At 51.7% G+C, this 19,880-nt stretch overlaps 5 protein-coding genes and 1 non-coding gene across 6 annotated transcripts; 4 read left to right on the forward strand and 2 right to left on the reverse strand.

Annotated features, from left to right (window-relative positions):
* Positions 1–6,826: 6,826 nt before the first annotated feature.
* Positions 6,827–7,644, forward strand: HD553DRAFT_364914 (uncharacterized protein; the record flags this gene model as incomplete). Its single annotated transcript, XM_046184061.1, has 1 exon — positions 6,827–7,644. One exon carries the CDS (start codon positions 6,827–6,829, stop codon positions 7,580–7,582), a length of 756 nt encoding a protein of 251 aa, XP_046039081.1. The 3' UTR covers positions 7,583–7,644.
* A 641-nt stretch (positions 7,645–8,285) lies between these two features.
* Positions 8,286–11,260, forward strand: HD553DRAFT_292179 (major facilitator superfamily domain-containing protein). Its single transcript, XM_046178401.1, has 12 exons — positions 8,286–8,635; positions 8,716–8,758; positions 8,828–8,987; positions 9,108–9,258; positions 9,333–9,578; positions 9,666–9,863; positions 9,924–10,039; positions 10,108–10,229; positions 10,297–10,401; positions 10,465–10,549; positions 10,620–10,887; positions 10,965–11,260. The coding sequence occupies exons 1-12, from the start codon at positions 8,425–8,427 to the stop codon at positions 11,147–11,149; spliced, it is 1,890 nt and encodes a 629-aa protein (XP_046039082.1). The 5' UTR covers positions 8,286–8,424; the 3' UTR covers positions 11,150–11,260.
* A 97-nt stretch (positions 11,261–11,357) lies between these two features.
* Positions 11,358–13,602, reverse strand: HD553DRAFT_347840 (uncharacterized protein; the record flags this gene model as incomplete). Its single annotated transcript, XM_046183329.1, has 14 exons — positions 11,358–11,531; positions 11,592–11,707; positions 11,768–11,882; positions 11,945–12,154; positions 12,224–12,246; positions 12,323–12,424; positions 12,490–12,588; positions 12,652–12,733; positions 12,788–12,856; positions 12,909–13,033; positions 13,129–13,179; positions 13,255–13,357; positions 13,426–13,459; positions 13,532–13,602. The coding sequence occupies 14 exons, from the start codon at positions 13,600–13,602 to the stop codon at positions 11,358–11,360; spliced, it is 1,374 nt and encodes a 457-aa protein (XP_046039083.1).
* Positions 13,603–14,513: 911 nt separating this feature from the next.
* Positions 14,514–14,615, reverse strand: HD553DRAFT_t18. The gene has a single exon. It is a non-coding gene; the product is annotated as a tRNA-Thr (tRNA).
* An 876-nt stretch (positions 14,616–15,491) lies between these two features.
* Positions 15,492–17,119, forward strand: HD553DRAFT_305000 (ClpP/crotonase-like domain-containing protein). The gene is made up of 6 exons (XM_046179098.1): positions 15,492–15,720; positions 15,834–15,962; positions 16,174–16,245; positions 16,332–16,414; positions 16,526–16,762; positions 16,882–17,119. Exons 1-6 carry the CDS (start codon positions 15,576–15,578, stop codon positions 17,011–17,013), a joined length of 798 nt encoding a protein of 265 aa, XP_046039084.1. The 5' UTR covers positions 15,492–15,575; the 3' UTR covers positions 17,014–17,119.
* A 97-nt stretch (positions 17,120–17,216) lies between these two features.
* HD553DRAFT_153783 (uncharacterized protein) lies at positions 17,217–18,622 on the forward strand. Its single transcript, XM_046176762.1, has 4 exons — positions 17,217–17,398; positions 17,476–17,607; positions 17,687–18,302; positions 18,415–18,622. Exons 1-4 carry the CDS (start codon positions 17,299–17,301, stop codon positions 18,560–18,562), a joined length of 996 nt encoding a protein of 331 aa, XP_046039085.1. The 5' UTR covers positions 17,217–17,298; the 3' UTR covers positions 18,563–18,622.
* Positions 18,623–19,880: the final 1,258 nt, after the last annotated feature.

Below are 19,880 nucleotides of genomic sequence, written 5' to 3' on the forward strand. Positions count from 1 at the left end.
CGTATTAGTCCTCCTGAGCCGAATCATGGTGATATGGAACATTCGATTGTGGGTCTAGCTGGTCGTAAACCCCTTTTGAGAATTTGGTGTATCCCTCCTTATCAACGGTCAATCAGTCCTGACCCAACTGACCTTCACTAATCCATAGTTATGCGAGAGTGCCCTGTGATCTGTCGATCATTCCCAATCACAGCATGAATGCGAATCACGTTACAGTATCAGAAGGAATCCAAGCGCGGGCTGTCGTAGGGTCTACTAGTACTGCTTGTACGTGCGCGTTCATCTGTTGTGATTGACAGCTTTGCAGGCTAGCATACGTAAATCGAGAGCGCTACAAGACTTAGCTACAGGACAGATAACGCTCACAGCAGAAATCTACAGGTTATCAGTACACAAAGAAGGAACTCTGAGGCGACCTGGACGGCATGTTGCAGCCACATCAAGGTCAGCGATAATGTAAAACTATCACGCCACCCTTGAGTGGCGTCGTGATCACGAGCGCGGTCTATGAATGAAGTGAAAGGAGAACTCAGCGTTCTCAGTATCCTTGAATAGATATAAGACTGGGACCGGAGAGCAAAACATCGCACCGATTGATCAGCATGCAAAATCGGCTTCACCATTTTTACACAGCTCACCGTCTTGAATACTTCACCTCAGGGACAACTCGAAATCTCAATGTCAGCTCCACCATCTGTTTCTCGTCAATCGATGACGACCGAGCAAGAACGCTCTAGTAGCGTCCCAGACCGGAGGGATCGACCGAGTCAATATTCTGTTCGAGGTCTAGACACCCCGGGCAACAGCTCAAGCCAACAATCTGAGGGCACAGTCAGACCTCTCGAATCCGCGGATCTCGACGACACGTCTGTATACGAAAACCTCAGTGCGGGCGAGGCACAATCGTCTACAGAAGTGAAACAGCATGCAGGGTTCGAAACAGATGAAGAAGACCGATACATGAAAGACGTACGAGAATTCTATACCAATGCAAAGTTCATTGGCCAAGGAGAACACAAAGCGGCCGATGAAGAGCACTGGAAAGCCCACAAAACAGAAATGCTGAATTCTCTGATTGCGCTACACAAACAATCGAAACTCTTCAAGAGGGAAACGCATCCAGAATGGCGCAGGAGTATCAAAACTTCCGGAACAAATCGCCATAACTCGAAATGGTGGTCTAGCGCATTCTGGGATGCCGAAGCCCTTACAAAGCTCCACGCGCAAGCAGCAAAGGTGGCTTATCGGTGGAAGCAGTGTGCCGATGGACGAAGAACCTGCATAGAGCCAACGTGTGAGATGCACATGAGTGACAACCTTCGCTCAGCTCTTGCCACTTACTGGGAGGTTTGTTGTCGAAGGCCGATCGTGCAATATGCGACGTGGACTTACGCGGCGGGAAACACCAAAGGGTTTGAAAAGCCTTTCAGCGTTCTCCCGGATCCACTCCAGGTTGCACTGAACCGTCAAGCCTTCAGTCGCGATCTGTAGACCCAGCGCCTGGGAACTACAACCGCTATTTGACCCTGATGTCCAGGTCGCCGTCAGTGGAGAGTACTTGACCTGTACGATAGAGATCTACTGTGACTGCTCATCGCGCGTCCCTACAGTACCGATTTCCTGTTACGCTTACTTATCCCTGTATAGAATGTGCCACATGTTATGCTTATATTTGACTGAAGCAAACGATCGAGGCGTGGTAGTTGTCAACTAGAATCTGGGTTGAATACGATCCAGTCTGGCTCGAAACTGCCTATTGGCCACTGGCTACTGGTGTATTGAGACCGAGAAAGTCCGGTGAAACGGAAGTAGATCGGTTCATGTCCGATGCCGAAGGGGCGCTCTTGTGCGCTTCATATGAACGGGGCGCAGGAGCAGACGCAAGTAGTCGCAAGAGAGATAAACTGGACGGGTAGAGCTCGAAACGGTCATTGTTCTATCTAGTTGTCCACGATCGACCGCTTGCTTCGAATTCAGATTTGTGGGGCGGCCAGGCAGTGACTGCTGCAGCACTCTTCACGTTAACCAGCGTACAAAGGAGGCGACACCTTTGAAGCCCTGCCGACATGACCTGTTCTGGCCGTATACAGTATATGGCACAGCGAGTCGAATCTGGTCCCTCACAACACCGATCATATCTCAAAAAGGTGACAGGAGGGAGCAAAGGCCTAGAGTAATCTCAGTATCTATAAAAGCATAACGAAGCCTGACCAGGCGCGTTGAGATTTCCCCTTTCAACTCGCTTATCTCATTGTTAATCCCTATCACAAAAGAGACTTGGACGCTGTAACGATGTTGTTCTATGTAGAGGATCTCTATGACTCTCACTTCAGGCAATCTGAGCAGAGCCGCGCTGCCTCGATCGCCGCAAGCGGAACAAGTCGCACGGTGCTAACTGTGTTCTCACGCAGCCTAGATCCACCAAGTCAAGACGCAATGAGATCTTTCACAGATCTTCGTGCTAGGCGAGGGAACCGAATAGCCAGTTTGAAAGAGTCGACGAAATCTTTAGCCGTTCTTCAGGCTTTGCAGTTGGGGCACAACCAGGAGGAACAAGGACATTAGCGTAGGCATTGTGACGCCTTCTATACGGCTTTTACCGAACCACCCCTGCCTAGACACGATGGGTGAGGTTGTCAAGCCGCGCAGACAGGGATCTTGGCCTGCCGTCAATATCCAGGAGGATGATTCTAGACTTCCGCTAGTCCAAGATCTGCTCAAGTGGACCGACCAGGCGGGCATACAGTATTACCGCCTTCGTAGCTGCAACCACCCGATGACCGACTTGAGGCCTGAAGGATGTGAGAAGATTCCGCAGCGAAGTCCTGATTTCTCCAATGCAATAAAGTATCAAAAGGACTCTTGGCTGTCCATGATGTCAGATGCTCGGAAAGTGTCGCTCATCGTTATCAAGTCAAAGCGGCTGCACGAAGTCTTCCTTGCCAACGACGCAAGCGAGTTCTCTCTCATGCATGTCTCAAAGGTCACGACAGCTTCTAATCCAGATACTCCTCCTTTGAAACCGATGATACGACATGCTGTATATGGCGGTGTCTTCGAAGACGGCAGAGTTTAGTCAATATTGGGCCTCATTCAGATGCGTCGAGTCATTTGTGATCCGTACCGGTGTGAGGAATTGTCAAGAGAAACTCAATATCTGTAATGTAGAATTCAAATGCAGATATTCCAGTTGCTTGTCCATCTCGCTGTCTCATATCGAGCCATTTAGTGCTGAGTGACGTGGTTCTGGATGTGGTACAATCGCGTCGCTTCCAGATCTGTACTTGCGTATTTGTCGTATCTGTGATGAGAGCCAGGACAGACATCAGGGCCAGTCAGTCGCTTCTTGACTACATAATGATGCACGACACCGCGCTGGTGGCAAGGGGCCCTGTCTCACCACCACGTCATTGGCGTCCTCCTTTGGTTGCTATGAACGTGATTTAGCACACATCTTTGTTCATGATCACGATGGCTGGAAGGTCGCGCCATTCACGAGGGTTGTGGTCTTATATCGAGCTGAAAACGGCGATAGTCGCTCGAGTGATATGTTTTCAGTATCTATATCAGTATCTATATCAAGTACATCAAAATGTATGTGTATTGTGGCGAAGTATGTCCTACCCATGGCCCATAGCCGATAGCTTCAGCAACGCCAGCTATGGTTTGCATCATGAAGGAACCCCGGGAGCAGCAAACAATTGGAGCAGTATTCATACCTTGGTCAGCATACAAAGGAGGAACACTTCATCAGCCCCGGCCGGTATGTTATGGGCGCGCTGAGGTCCTGGCAGGTTCGCGCTGCAATCCGGCATCCACGCAATCAATTTATTCTTAATGAGGCAAGTGAAAGGAAGACCTGTTACTTGATCAGCCGCGACTGTGAAGGTATATATAAGCCTGCCTAAAATCGAGCTACACTGGGCCATCCTATCCCCATCACACGGCTTCGATCAACTTTCAATCTCATCGAACGGGAAAATAGTGCCGCAGGAGATCTATCGCAGCAAATGGCAGACGACGAGCACAGCTACAAAGACTTGTCAGGGGGGCCTACCGTCGGAACGAGCCTCCTCTCCACCCATGCGACAAAAAGCAACTCGACTTCGGCTCAGTCTCACCATCTCTCAAATGAGGAACAGCTCATGAGCAGAACCACTTATCAGCGCACTGTGGAAGAAAGTACAGCTTCATCTCGCTCGGAACAGATCCGAGAAAACATCGTCGCTGGGGGATTCGTTTTACCAGACGAGTACCGTAGAGTTCTGAAAGATTTGATTATCGGAGAATACGAAGCTGAGGTCTTTCATTGGAAAGCCCATGCTACAGAATTTTACCAGGCGCTTAGCGAACTGAGCTCCGCCCAATTGAAGGTTTTCCTTCTCAATCCAAAAGGAAATGGTTCATGGCAGTCACCCAGTCAGTCGGATTCGAGGAAAAGAAACAAATTTTGCGGTGACCTGGCGAAGAGAACGAAGGATGCTGTTATGGTATTTTGGCGACTGGCGGGTTGCGTACGGGCCTCGGATCTTGTCCAATCTGAAGATTGCAAGGAACTCGTTGAGACACCGAGGTACATTCAGCATATCGGACTAGAGGTCGGGACTTGGTTTCACGTCTTGACGCGCGCAAACGAACGTTCGGTCGAACTCATCATCGAGAAGGGACTCACGCCCGGAGAGGTCCCCGGCTTCGTTGAAGCTCGGGCCTTTCAAGTGCCCCCTCAGCTAGCTCCCGAGTTGGTTTCAAATCCACCCCCTCAGGCGAGCATCGGTGAAGCTAGTGATGCCGTTACAGTGAACGGAAGTTCTGGATCAAATCCTCAGCTAATGTCGTTTGCCCAGTTCCTAGAGTACTCGAGACCAATGTTTCCGCCCTCTAGTCAGGAATAGACCGCTTTTCGTCTCGATCGTTATGCTTGTAACAAGCCTTGCTCTTTCTCCGCACCAAATTTCAATTCATACTCATAGATTTCATGTACCTCTCGCATGTCCACGTGTGATATCACAACCTCGCCTGCAATATCAAACGGGACAATCGTCTGAGCCCTCTTTCGGTGAACACGAGCATCGTTGTTGATGATCATGAAAGCCCCCAATGGGACATGATCGAGTTATGGTGTACCCCAGCTATCCTGAAAGGAGCCACCGACTTTGCCTTGAGTATATACTGCACCGCTCTTACATGAGGAAGGTTGCCAGAGAAGAGGCAGGTTCTTGAATCAGATCATAAACGAGCCCAAGAACTCCGGTCGAATCGCCGCAGATGGCTTCGCGAATGCCCAAAAGGCAGTCCAATTTCGTTGTCGCGGGGGCGGAGGAAGTTCCGACGACCTGACTCGAGAAATACAGTCAGCTCCTTGCCTGGTGATGTCTCCTCGAGCATGCGCACCGGCTCTTTCCTCTCCCAGGCGATATTTTCGGGCAGATTGACCGAGAGAGCTTCCCAACCCACGACCGCCCTGATAAATAGCGTCCCGGCTGGCACTATGCTTCCGCCCAGGAGCTCATCCCGTGGACCAGCAACCAAAATCGCCGGTTTCGATGCGTCGATACCGTTTCGGAAAACCGAATTCTATGGTCAAGGGGCCAGCAAGGAGTTTGAAGAAGAGCATTGGTTATATCACAAGGGAGAGATGATATAAAGCCTTCGAGCGTACTGCGGCGTAGCGAACCAACTCCACGCCATTTACCAGAGAACAATTGCGCGCGCTTGCTGTAGGTAGATAACGGAACTCACACGTTCGTAGCACGAAGCGCTCGAGTGTGCTCGGGAGCTGGCAGAATGGGACAGGATCGTCAATCATGACTTGGTCTTGCAAGGCTTTTGTGCCACGAATGATGCCAATGCACACGATACGTGCAAAACAACCAAGAAGAGTCAAGAGTATGCGTCGGCTCTGAAGATCCTTGCAGATATTTTCCGATATCGAATCCAGGAGGTTCGAAGCGATATCATCGAAGCGGGTCTTGTAAAGGGCTTCAGGGGATTCAAGAATCTTTTCCGGAACGCGGATCAATCTCCTACACGCTTGGAGCTAAATGATCTCCCGCTGTATGATAGACGAAGGATTGCCAGCTGGAAGCAGACATGAGATACTCCGCTGTAGACTACGGCCTACATCATTCGTACGCCTGCCTGATCGATGCCCCTGATAATCCTGGTCCGGCGATTCCGTATGTACTGCTTATCGTGCGATGCACCTGTATCATGTTGGACTGTACTATGAGCCATGTCTCATATTGTTTCCCAACACCTAGCTATTCGGGCATATCATGAATGTAGCCCTGGTATAATTTGGTTTAGCATGACTGACAACTACCTTCTATCATATCGTCCGAAGAAGCTACTGCCTCAACGGTACTCGTCCACTAGAAAGAAGAAACATGATATGCCCATCTGCTCAATTCCGTACTCAACTGGCAAACGCCTTCCCTACTACCAGTGATTAGAGTTGTAGCCTGCCTCGCCGCCGCAACTGGTCACAAGATTCATTGCGAACGAAGAAAGGAAGTGACGCGTTGCGCAATCCATTTCATCATCGAAGGTATCAAACCTTGACTTATTACGATGATGTGCACCGGCAATAGTGCGGTTCTGATTTCGTCTGATGACCAAATTGAACATCTTTCATCGATATGAAAGGAAGCCTCATGGTTCTCAATGAAAAACCTTCTCAGTACTTGGAGCGCCTGGTCCAGATTAGGATATAAGACCGTCATCACTGTCCGGGATTTCTTTCGCCTTACAGAAGTATCATCGAACTTCCTATCCTCCCCGAAGCCCCTTGCCCTCTTTGAACGACCTGAAACACAGATATCAAACCATGTCTATCCCGCCTTCGACTAGCTTTGCCGATACACTAGGCACTGGCACCGATCCAACTGTCTCCCAACCGCCAACCAGCTTGGAGTCAAACGGAACTCAGAGCAACGAGGAGCCCATGCCCAAAGATAGGAACGGACAGCCATTGCTGTTGAAGCCTCAACAACATGGTCAACAATGGGTGAAGTTCAAAGGAGCTATGTGGTACGAGAGTATGGTCCAGATTCTGGATCAGGTTGTGAAACTTACCAAGTTTGATGACGACAAAGTCGAGGGGGAGTGGGATCAGACCTACGGGCCTGAGTTTCGGGCAGCTCTTGACGAGTTCGAACCCGCTGTCACAGCACTTCACACGAACCAAGCGCGGTGGCTCTATCGGCTTCAGAACAACCTTGTCCTTCGTCAAAACATCGCCGGAGATCTGACAAACTCGTCCTCTAATGATGAAAATACTTTGGGCAAATTGGAGATCGCATTCGAAGCCTATTGTCAGTTGATTAGCTGCCTCGATGCTATCGAGGCGAACACGGATGCTCAAACCGATGACACTTGGCAGAAGAGACGCACATGCTGCCATCAGTTGTGCAATGCTTCCAAGAGACGCTTGGTCAAAATCGCCGAGATTATAGCCCCGGGTGTACTCCAGCACGGTGGGGAACACAGCTACGAGGTCGTATTTCTCCATGATACTCTCCCCAACAGAGGAACCCCTTCTCTGGACGGCGATTCGGAGACAGAGGATGGTGATTCCGACTGATTGCCCAATCGAGACTTCACCGGAGACTGTATGACTTACTTATTGTACAACTGTATTCCGTGTCAGCATGTAGTAGTATACATGAGCGATATGAGGTCTGCTGTAACGTCGATCATGTCGTCTCATAACCGTCTACTAATTCTACTGATCACTAACGCTCGCTCGGTCGGACGCTTCCTGGCTGTTCGAATCCCTGCATGAATGAATGACGAGTATAGGCGTTGCCCCGGTTTGATCCGAAGAGATCGTGATGAAACATTTTCATGAACGACCCCACCTTCGCCCTAGCCGAGCAAGCAGGAAATAGCCACCGATCCACCGATCGACCCTTGCGAACCTTCAAGCTCGGTCGACCCGAAACTCTCAAACAGCAGCGGAGGCAGCGAGAAGGTCGGTCACGCGTGTGTGCTCAGGGACAATAATCAAACTTACGGCAGCATCGCGTGATCGAGAGTGGCTGAACTCGGGCAGGACGAGCAGCGGCGCTCGAATGCCAAGACGGAGCGGCCCGGCCCGCCGCGGTGTAAGCGAGCTAGTTGGCTTATCAGATTACACGACCCATGCCAGCCGCGGGAGGGGGAGGGGTGAAGGAGAACGAGAAAAAGTCAAACCGCGCCATGAACCCGATCGGAATGCTGGAGCGAAGAAGAGGAAATGTCGGACGGAGAAAAAGTTCTGCATTGCGCATTGCTCCGGTTTCGATCGTCTCGCAGGACCTATATAAGCAGCACACTCTTATCCATCCATCGCGCCGATCACCAGCATTATCCTCCTCCCCTCTTCTCCACAGAAATCGTTCCATATTGCGCTAACATCGACCAGCAAGGGGACGTTCTGCCACGATGAACGACTACGACAAGGATCAAGACTACAGCAGGCGGACGAGCGATGAAGCCAAAAAGTATCAGCTCGAAGCTGATGGTGGGGAAGGTGGGCACGGCGAGCCCATCGCCAACTACGAGCTGCACCACCAGACCAAGAATGAGAGCGATGCCGCTTCGTCCGAGTTCGAGTTGGAACAAGAGGCCGGTGTCTCTCGTATCGAGGCCTTGTGTGAGTCGTAGCGTTCACGTCATCATACCGCAGTTCTCATATTCACTGATTATTCATGTCCGGTGACGTTTGCTTCGTAGACACCGTCTTTGGATACGGCTGGAAGCTCTGGGCTCTTTACATGTAAGCCCCGACACCCTTGAAATAAACCCCCTCTATCCCACCGCTGACCCTTATATCTTTCCCGTATAGCGCCCTCGGTCTGTTCTGTTACGCCAACTCGCTCGAGGGGAACACCACCTACAACTATCAACAATTCGCCGTCTCGTCCTTCGGTGCACACCCGTTGTTGTCCACCATCGGGATCTTGACGAGCATCATGGGAGGTGTTATCAAGCCTTTCGTCTCCAAGGTCAGTCCTTCCTTCCCGGCTCTCAGTTGTGTTTCCCTTTTGAGCATCGTCTCTGATCTGAAACAACCTGTTTCTTCGCCATGCACGATATCATCGTAATCCTCGCTGAACATTGCACAGATTGCCGACCTGTTCAGCCGACCGTCCGCCTTGGCCGGTTCCGTCATCCTCCTTGCTATCGGAATGATGGTCACCGCTGTTTCCAAAGACGTTCATACCGTCGCTGCTGGTTCCGTCCTGTCCACCATGGGAGGAACTGGAGTCGACGTCGGTCAGTCCACCACCTCGATGAACATACTCTAGACTAACGCAACGTGCTAATAAGTAATATTTTCATGCGTTTAGTCTTCACCATCCTCCTCGGAGACCTCTCTCCCTTGAAATGGCGAGGATTCATGCAAGGTCTCTCTTCCATGCCCTACGTCATCAACTTTGCCATCTCCCCTCGAATCGTCAGCGCCTTGCACGTGAATACGGGGAACGACAACTGGAGGTGGGGATACGGAATGTTCGCCATCATCATCCCCGCTTGTGCTGCCCCGATCTTGTTCGTCCTCTACTGGGGTGACTATCGAGCCAAGAAGGCTGGTAGTAAGTAACTTTGTACCTTACAATTCCAAGCATCTCAAAACCGGCGCTGATAGTATCCTCATCATCAATCACCTATAAACTGAACAGCCGTCTCGGTCGCCGCCTCGGACCTCCGTTTCAGGCAACAAATCCAGGGAAAGAACGCTACCGAGACCGTCTGGTCCTGGATGGTCTTCTACTGGCGACGAATCGACGGGTTCGGGTTGATCCTCCTCGGATTCGCATTCTCCTTGATCCTCTTGCCGTTCAGTTTGGCTGCTGGTGCCGATCATGGATACAAGAACCGTAAGTTCCAGGTCTAGTCTCACTGCGACTTACTGGCTTACGATCGGACTCGCTTTGCAGGATCGTTGATCGCCATGTTCGTCGTCGGTGGTCTTACCATGATCGCCTTCTTCACCTGGGAGTGGAAATATGCCAGGTTCCCATTGATGCCTAAGCGTGTCATGAACCGAACCATGGTACGTGTCAACTTTTACGCAATTCCGAAAATGGACCGCATATCTTATCACCTCATTTTCGCTACAAGATCTGCTGTTGCGTCATCGACTTCCTCTACTACTTCTCCGCCTACATTCCCAACTACTTTACCTCTTGGATTTTCGTCGTCAAGGACTGGTCCTTCGTCAACTACAACTACTGGAGTCAATGGTATGTCCAACTATGTTTTTCGCTTTGCCGACTTCATCCGCTAACCTGTTCCCTTCCGGTGACCTAGTTTGGGAGTCGCCCTCTGCTTCTTCGGTCTCTGCGCTGGTATCGTCATGCGATACACTAAGAGGTACAAGTGGACCTTGATGTTCGGTCTCTGCGCTCGTGCCATGTGAGTCAAGTGTTTCAGTACTGGAAAGCTAGCGGTCTGCTTATCGATCTACCTTTGATTTAGTGGTATGGGTTTGCAATTCTTGGCTGCCAACGGCAACAAGAGCGATGCCGTCTTGGTCATCAGTCAGATCTTTGTCGGAATCGGCGTGAGTAACGGGAAACTCATCGAAATATGCTGGTCGGCGCGTCTGATTAAATCTCTGTGTTATGGTTCAGGGTGGATGCTCCGTCGTCGGAACCCAGGTTGCCGTTCAAGCTGCTGTTCCTCACCGAGACATGGGCACTGCTATCGCCTTGCTCGCGCTCTGGACCAGTGTCGGAGGAGCTATCGGTAACGCCATCGCCGGTGCTTTGTGGACCCATGAGCTGCCCAAGCGTCTCGCCATGTATGCTGGAGACGTCCTTAACTCGACTCAGCTTGCCGAGATTGCTGGTAGCACACCTGTTGCTCACGTCGCCGAGCCTCGTGCGGCCATCATTCGAGGTGTGTCTTGCTCGGTCTTGTAAAGGATTATGAGATGCGAAACTGACCGTGCCCCTTCTGCGCCGCATCATCAACAGCTTACGACGAGGCCTCGTGGCTCCCTCTGCTGCTTGGGTTGATCTTCACCATCGCCGCCATCCCCGTCGGTTTCTGGTGCAAGGAGTTCGAGCTCGGTGACGCTCAGAACGCCGTTGAGGAGGACAAGGTCATCAGGGTCAAGAAGCAGGCCGAGGTCGACGCCGAGCTGGAGGGGAGGGCTTAGGGATGCTCAGACGGAGTTGATAGATAATGTATAGGGATACCAGGAGGCGATGTGCGGACTGTAAAACGTCATCGACCGACAAATCAAAAGATCACATAGATGCTTCATCAATCACAAGACGATATTTCGGAGCGACCCTCTATCCAGATTTAGCGACGACTGGGACCTCAGCTTGTTCGTCTTGCGCGACCTCTTCCTCGGCTTTGACTCATGTGTCCTCGCTAGGTAGATGGTTCCCAAACTCTAGCGATCCCTCGGTTGTCTTCTCTTTTTCGAGCCTCTCGACCGTGACGTCCGGGATAGACCATAGTACGACGGCCAAGAGCGGCACGCATAAAACACTCTGTCCCAATAGGAGGGAAGCTTCGACCAGTAGGGAGACCTATTGCGCTCCGTTCAGCCGGATTCCATTGTCGTTTGGCGAATAAATCAGCCGACTGACCTCGTATCCGTCCAGAATATGAAAAAAGGCAGCGCCTCCACCCAAAGTTGACAACCAGATAGATGAATATCTAGCCCCGGTCGATGGATCATTGGACAAGGTTCCTATCGTCCAGACTAGCAAGATATACATCGATAAGTCTCACTGTCGCGTGAAACCCGCTTCTAAAGGCTTACGGGTCAAGTTTCGCAAAGACCCGTCAGCCAGTCCCAAGGCGAGGCGGAATGCGAGTTGCGGACCAGCTCGACTGTCCGTCCAGTCAATAGCAGGGCCTGGGTTGTGCCTCTCGAACTGTCGCACAGCGTTTATTAATTAGTGTGTCGAAAACAGCTGTTTATAAATCGACCCAATACCTTTGTTTGATTGACGACTCCTCCTATCCAGGTGATCCACATGATTGCAGAGACAAAGACCAGACCGACGATCCCGCATTTTCGCCTCGAGAGGTTCTTGCGATCAAGCAGATGACCAGTGATGAACCCTCCCGAGGCCGATCCAACTCCCGCCACCAGACTCGCTAGTGCGCCGGTACGACCAGTAAACTGAACGGTATTGATAGCGCTCTGACAGAGATAAAAGGGAAGATTATGTTTCAGCTTGTGCTCGCCAAGCGGAATGCTGTGCCGACTGACGTGGTAGACCATATACTGTAGACCTTTTTATAGAAGGTCAATGGGTAATTAGACTCTGTCTGTTGAGCGGTAGAACAGACGAGATCGAGATCAATTCACAGAGAAAGTTCGCAGGTGTCAAGCAGAATATCCTCCAATCGCGCATGACTCTCCATAACCCTTTGACTTCGTCCTTGAGCGCAGGTTTTTTCGGTATGATTACTATTGCGACAAACGCCCCTAGTCAGATTGTAGATTTGAGAACGATGACTCTGACCTTTGCTCACCTTTGGTCCCATCGGTTCTGACGACCTTGTCGAACGGGACGATGAGAAGGATCAGGCCCAGGCTACAGGACACAACGATGATGAGGGCGAGCTGGACACCTGTTGGGTCGACCGACAATAAGCAAGTCTACCCTGTATCCCCATAATCTCGCTCAAACTCACTGTTTGGGAACCCCACAGCGTCGCCCTTGGTATTCGAGACTCCGACCAGAATGGCAGAGCAGCCGATGACTCCGAGTTGTATCTAAACTGAGTTGAGTGAAGATGTGTCACATCGATCTTGTTACGCGGAACTCACCATTCCCCAAGCTATCGACGTAGCTCTCCCTTTATCCTTTTCTGAGGGCAATCCGACCAAAAGGCTTCCCTGTTCATTGGGATGAGGATAGCCATGAGCAAGTACTCTCGGATAGCGATACCCCTTCACCTAGATTACTTGCCCACGAAGTCCAGAATAGACACCCGAGGGTCCCAGTAGCATAAGAGACGATGTACATGAAGGTGGTGTTTTTGGATACGTTGTATTGCCAAAACGAGCCGATTACTGCATGTCGCCCCGGGTAACATCTCCATTAGTAAAATCGCCGTAATCCGCAGGGCGCGGTAGGGCAGCGGGGCAATGCGAGATGCTAGGCTTACACAACACCATCGAACAACCGCCGATGAATAGACCGGGACGGATCCCGATCCCTAAGACACGGACAAAAGATGGCCTTGGCTTCAGCGCAGTGATGAGGGAGAGCAAGCACGAGGATGGGCACTCACAATTGACGACACCGCCTGCGAAAGGCCCGAACAGCGCTTGAGCGCCGTTTAAAAGAGCTCTCGAAATGTTATAATGATGCAATGAGGATGTCCCGCCCGATCCCTGGCAGAGCGATGATGTTCAGTGTGTTGCAGCCGTGTAGCGGCTTCCCGCAGAATCCTATGACATACGATACTGGATGCAGCGATGAAAGCGCCTTCTGCGCTACAAAAGGTTACGATATCCAGTAAGTGATTCAGAATCGTCATTAGGATCGCGAGGAATCGCCCGACTCACAGAGCAGCGATGACGCTCAAGATCAATATCTGAACGATGGGACTATATCGACTTGGTAAGAATCTCGGCATTGCGAATGAACCTTGCTGAGATCTTGTATGATCCCCGGTTGAAGGACAGGCGACACATGACATGGGAAACCTTACCGAATAGAACGGGTCTTTGCGAGTATATGTATCCCCAGAAACCCGATGCCACAAACTTGGGGCTGAAATCCGTCTGGACACTTTGGCCTGATATCGAACGTTCCTTTGGCCTTTGGTCCCTTTGATCGGGATCCGCCTCAAAGGACGCTGATGACCACCACTTTCTGCCCGATGGAAACTAGAAACGATCGACGCGCCACCGATTCCCCTGGAACCAACACGCGCGCCCCGAAGTGGATCTTCCGATAGAAGCGGGTCACAGGTGAAACATCCTTTGGAAGGGTTGTTCGCCGTGTATTCCGCGCCATATACATGATCTTAGACGTTCAATAAGTACGATGCTTGAAATCTTTCAACTTTCACACGGATCTGGACTTTCACCTTGTTCGTCACCCTGAGTGAAGATGGGTTGCTACAGCGGGCGGATCTCGGAAAGCGCGTCGACGTCCGTATCCAGAGATGTGGTCCGTCTTGGCTGCGTCCAGTAAGGCGATCGTGTCATCAAGAATCTCTTGACTACAGATATCGACTTCTTCTGTACCGCAAACTGACAGTGAGCCGGATGTATGCTGCCACGGTAATTGCAGACATACTCAGCGATATCGTCCACTCACCGCGCTTCGGTTCGAGCCTATCTCTTCTGATCAAGGACGTGATCGAGCCTCGCACGACGTAGACGACTGACTAACCCGCAAACATCGTCTTTACAGTGCCCACCTCATCATATTGTGTCCTGTCGGCCTCCGTACGATCGGGAAGGAAGCAGGTAGGAGCCTTGCGGTTCATTATGCCTCCGCTGTGCCGGGAAACCAGGCAAAAACACAAAAAGAGACTTTTTCCCGCTAGCCGAGTCGAACGGCTGACCGCTACATGTCGCAATCCCGAAGGTGCTCTAGATTAATACTAGTGTAGCGCTCTACCAACTGAGCTAAGAGGGAGGTTGTGTGCGTGTGCTAATTAACAACAATGATTGGAAAATACAAAGAGTGGGCGTTGTGTAGATGGCGAACGCGAAAAATCGCGACCCTACTTGACGCGCCTCTTTTGGCGGCACGGGAGGATCGCTTGATAGATGCAAAAGGCACCCAGAGCCCCCTTGTGATGATAGCACGTGTGGGTCAGCTGCAATCGGACCGTCATGAGTGTGGTATGCAGACTGCCGACGCGAAGCGCGGCGAAACGGAGGGGATGCCTTGTATCGATCGTATTTTATGATTTCGAGCTCCCCAATCGTTTGATATCACTTAGCGCCGCGCGCCTCTTCATTTGTCGTAGGCCCTGCCATGTTCGTCTACGTAAATGCTGTATTCTAGAGCAAGCGCTGTTTGGTCCTCGTCCTCCAGGCTATAGCCCGGCGAATCAATCTGGAACGACATAAGGATGTTGAATCCTCTCCCTTCACCAGGCCAGACTTCCCTCCAGCCCAGAGAATACAGCGAGTGAAAAGAATCCGACCCGCCGTGAACCGTCGCAAAATTCGACTGATTTAAGCATAGCGACCATCGAGACCATCGTGTTTTCGAATCAATGACCCCCGGAAGCGGGCCGCCGGCAAAAAAAAACCGATGGTATTCAGGTCATACATTGTGATAGCATGGTCCCTTCTACCTCTAAATACCATCTTCACTTTGCGCCGTGGTGATCGAGCATCAACGCACGATCCATGGTTGAACTGATCGACCGGGTAAGCGACGTGACGCGCATTCAACTATTTACTTCCGAACGCTTCCGGCACCGGGATCAGCGTGATGGACCATAACCGGGGAGTGACCACCCAACACCACTTGTTTCGACTTTCACCCATATCGAGACACCACCTAAGTTCAGGCGAAGCATTCGAGAACAAGCAGCTTTCACATCGCCTCTATTACATCCAAAGAAACTGCCGCCCGCCGATCATGCCGCTCCTAAAAGTCACCCGCCCATCCGACCTGTGCTGGCAGATCAGCTTTGACAGCGCCCCGGACAACCGTCTGACGGACGACATGTTTGCGCAGTTGGCCGCCGCGATGGATCAGGTCGAATACGAGTGGAGGTCGCAGAGTCAGTTCTCCAAGCCGACTGTTTACTTGTTTACGAATTGTTCCATGCTGACTTTGCCTCTGGACCGCTTTTACAATCCGACGGCGAATCACGGCACACCTCCTCCGTTGTAGACAAATGGGAAGGCTTCTTTGACAAGAAGAGAAAGGGAGGAGCCTTGATCCTCACGAGCGAGATCACCAAGTTCTTCAGTAACGGGTTGGATTTCGAGAACTCTATCAAGAACCCCAGGTTTCATCTGGGTGAGTCGTCGAACCTTATCCTCCCAAGTTGGGCGTATATCGAGGAAGGGAAACGAATGACCCTCAGGGTGTATCCGGACCCCTTGTTTTTGGAACGAAACACCTTTCCCTTACACTCATTGTCCCCAAGTTGTCGCCCCAAAATACTCCACTGAATGCTTATCACAAGACATCCCTGATTTACATCTCATCTTATCGAAACTAAAAACAGACATCTTCTCGCCCGTCGCCGTACGGCTCTTGACCTTCCCCCTGGTAACCATCGCTGCTATCAACGGACACGGTGAGTCGACACAATTCCCTTTTCTCCGCTATCCAGCTAACAGAAGACGATGTGCTGATATGACGCGCTGGTCGGGGATACTGTAGCGTTCGCCGGAGGATTCCTCCTGGCCTTGTGCTGCGACTACAGGTTGATGACGGACGGGAAAGCTTGGTGCTGCATGAACGAGGTCAGTCCCGCTCCCTCGAAGGCATCGTCGCCGCAACGTCTGGTTCAAGGTATGAAGCGTAAACCATTTTCTGACATCAACTCCTCTCCTCGTTATATTTCGCACGCACAGGTCGACTTTGGCGCCCCCTTCCCTCCCTTCTTCTCCAGCCTCCTCTCTACGAAACTCCGTTCCTCCCCCAACCTCCTCCGAGAAGTCTCCCTTGCCAAACGATTCACCGCCCCAGAACTACACAAAGCAGGGGTCGTCGATGAGATCGTACCCACTGCAAAGCTTAGGGGCAGGGCTATCGAGTTTGGGAACGAGATCGGGTTGAAATCGGCGCAGGGTCCTTGGGGGTTGATCAAGGTGAGCAGCGTGTTGAGTTTTCGGTCATAGATGGCATCCTCGGCTCTGCTCGGGTTGCACATGCTCCCCGCCCTTTACTGAGCTGATACAAACTCCATCGTTCTCTTGAACGTTCATAGGAAGAACTCTACTACGACTGCTTGCAACACGCGAAACGAACCGATGGACCCGTCATGCCCCATATCGCCGCCAAGGCGTTCTTTGACAGGGTCGGTAAGAAGTACGAGGGCAAGGTCGAGGCCAAGTTGTAGAAAACTAAAGTGGCCACCTGTAGTAGACTGAAGTGCTTTTTCGCTTCACCCGAGTTCGAGGCATTTGTGATGAACCTGTTGATGTACGATGTATAAATTGTGGGAACGAGTATGGTGGCCCCCTATGAACGCGCGTCGAGTCTCAGATCTCGAAATGCTCAAGGTCGAACCAACGACTGAAACTGAATTTCAAAAGTTGAACATTCAACTTCGACATTCGCATGCTGTACTGACGAACTAACAGCACATAACGATCCAGCGTTGATCTATAGATTCTGCCCCACCATGTCATCCTGCATAGCATCCTCATCAAAGCACGCCTTGAAAGTACCACTATCGGCAGCCTGCACGGCGACGAGACGATGGGCGAGCACAAACTCGCAAGGCAAGTCGATTTCGTGATGTTCCTTATCTCGCTGCTCAGCGTATTGACGTCTCGTCATTCTGTTACAAACGCTACAGAGAAACAGCCGGCTGACGGTAGGACCGCTGTCAAGTTCAGTGGGATCCCCCGCACGTACACCCCAGCAGACATGCACCGGGCTTTGAAACGGATGGGAGCGTTCAAGAACGGAGACGTCCCGCTATCGAATGGCGAGTCCTGCTTAGCCTCGAATCCCAACCCACTCCTTCCATGCTTATCGTACCCCTGTGCTACCCCTCGACCTGACAGTCACCGCTGAGCTCCAGCCTTTACCGCCTGCGATCCCGAACGGCCCTTCCCCCTCGACCACCTCGTTCCTCGTCACCTTTCCCAACAAATCCGCAGCCGAGACCGCCCGTGACGTAGCCGCTACGCACATGTCGTCTTTCCTCTCCATCAACTCTGAATCCAACAACCGGTCCTACAGGGGGAATCTCGTCGCCGCATCGAAACGTCGTCAGATCAACCTTCCGGGCAAGGAGCAGATCGATCCTACGATGTGGTATTCTCGGTCCCTCATGCGGAGCTTCTTGCAGGAAAACCTCTTTCCGAGGGTAGATTCGATCACTGGGAAACCCGTCCGCGGGCCCGATACAAAACGAGCCTCGTCCGGTACCACAACACTGCGCCAGATGAACCCCGAGGAAAAGCTCGAGGCCGCCTCAGAGTACGTCAAGGCCTTCCGTGAAGCCCGGATCGGACCTTTCGGGACGGACGCCAAGGCTCGAGCGAGGAACGAACGGCCGATGGGCGGGAGACAGGTCGTCATGTGGGGCATGCCAGATGCGATACAGGAGAGGACCTGGACGAGGGTCTTGAAGGGGTACAAGTTGGCCGAGGAGGATGCCGTGTTTCACGTTCCCAAGTGAGTACAAGTACAGTCCAGTGCAGTATAACCTCGTCTTGGGGATCCCTGCAGGTATAGCTCGACCTTTTGCCCGCGAGACTGATCCTCTACTTTGCATTGGATACTGTAGGACCATCTCGGGACGCCGATCGACATACATCATAACCCTGCAGAACACCAGCGAAGCGCATCGACTGGCCAGGAACTTGAACATGATGGACTTCAAGTCGGACAGGGAGTTGGCCTCGCACCTGCTCAGAGCTCAGGTCTTGTGGTGATCAGGACAGGTGATCATCTAAAGGGTGCTTGGCACGTTGTAGCTATCTTTTTCACGGCATAGAGCAAGATACATATCGCCAGTTCTCGAGATCCACCTATGCATACATCAGCGGGGGATTTCAGCACGATAGGATATCAGCGGTTACGTCCTCTTCAGAATGTGCTGCTCGGGTTCCGCGTTGATTCTTACTAAGGCTGCTACGATGTTCATCCCGGTGCATGCTGTCGATACGCCGAACAGAAGCGAAGCGACGCCAATGAATTTTGTCCACCGGGCTAACGCCAGCGGTTATACGGGTCCTGCTGTCTGGTCTCGGACTCATTCCAAGAGACGCATCATCGCAACCTCATAACAACCACCCATATAATGATGCCCCGGCGCTTGATCACGCTCACCGACTCTTTTTGTGAAATACTCCTCATCTCGTGACTGGCAGATACAAGATCAGTGAAAAGCTGATTGAGCCTAGCCTTGAGCCTGTCATCAACAGTCTCGAACTGAACATGGTAGAAAGGGAGAAGGTTAGTTGTGAGTCCTCCTCGGATAGACGCTGTTACCTTCACTTCTCCGACCCCACCTCATACTTGTACTCCACTGTGTCGTCTTCTTCCTTGCTCTTGCCACTTCTCCCCAACTCCTCATCAATTCGCCACGTCCGCCTTTAATTCGCCACGTCCCCCTCGTCCCGGTGCCCACTTCGATCCTGGTGTCATAGTCATGGTCTTTCTCCTACTGGTTCGTCTGCTAAGCGGGCTAAAGCCAATGTCGACATAAGTCTACAGTCACTTGTCGATCGTTCTCAGTTAGGGACATGTTGATCACAAGGGAAATCTACATCCGAAAAGCCTAGTGGACCCAGAGTCCAGAGGAACAAACAAAGTGAGTGAGCGACGACTGCTTCGCGGAAACAGTGCTGCTGATCCGCTTGTTTTCAGCAAAGGTGGACAGGGATCGGGTTGTCGTACCAGAACGGTGAAGTGTCGATCTCGCTATGCGCTACTGTCCCGCTGATACATCGACATTGAACTCGTTTCGAGAGGCTTGCCGTCTGCATTATCGCTCGAATGGCCTCTCGATCGACCATCCGGGTCGGCTGAAGAATTGCTTCGGTTACTTGTTGACCGATGCCAAAGAGGACGCGCCGCAGCCTTCTTCAAGCACCGAAGATGTCCCGTTAATATGCCATCAGTCAAGAGATTGGTAGAAGAAGGCGGCGCAGAGCGCAGTATCGAGGGCTCTCAGGGACGTCGATGCGCACGTAAAAAGCATGGGGTACGCGGTTTGAATTTGCAATCGACCTGAAGCGCAAGCCTCTC

The sequence above is a fragment of the Filobasidium floriforme genome (genome assembly GCF_021052385.1).
Source record: "Filobasidium floriforme strain CBS 6241 chromosome Unknown HD553scaffold_3, whole genome shotgun sequence".
In the NCBI taxonomy this organism is placed as follows: Eukaryota; Fungi; Basidiomycota; class Tremellomycetes; order Filobasidiales; family Filobasidiaceae; genus Filobasidium; species Filobasidium floriforme.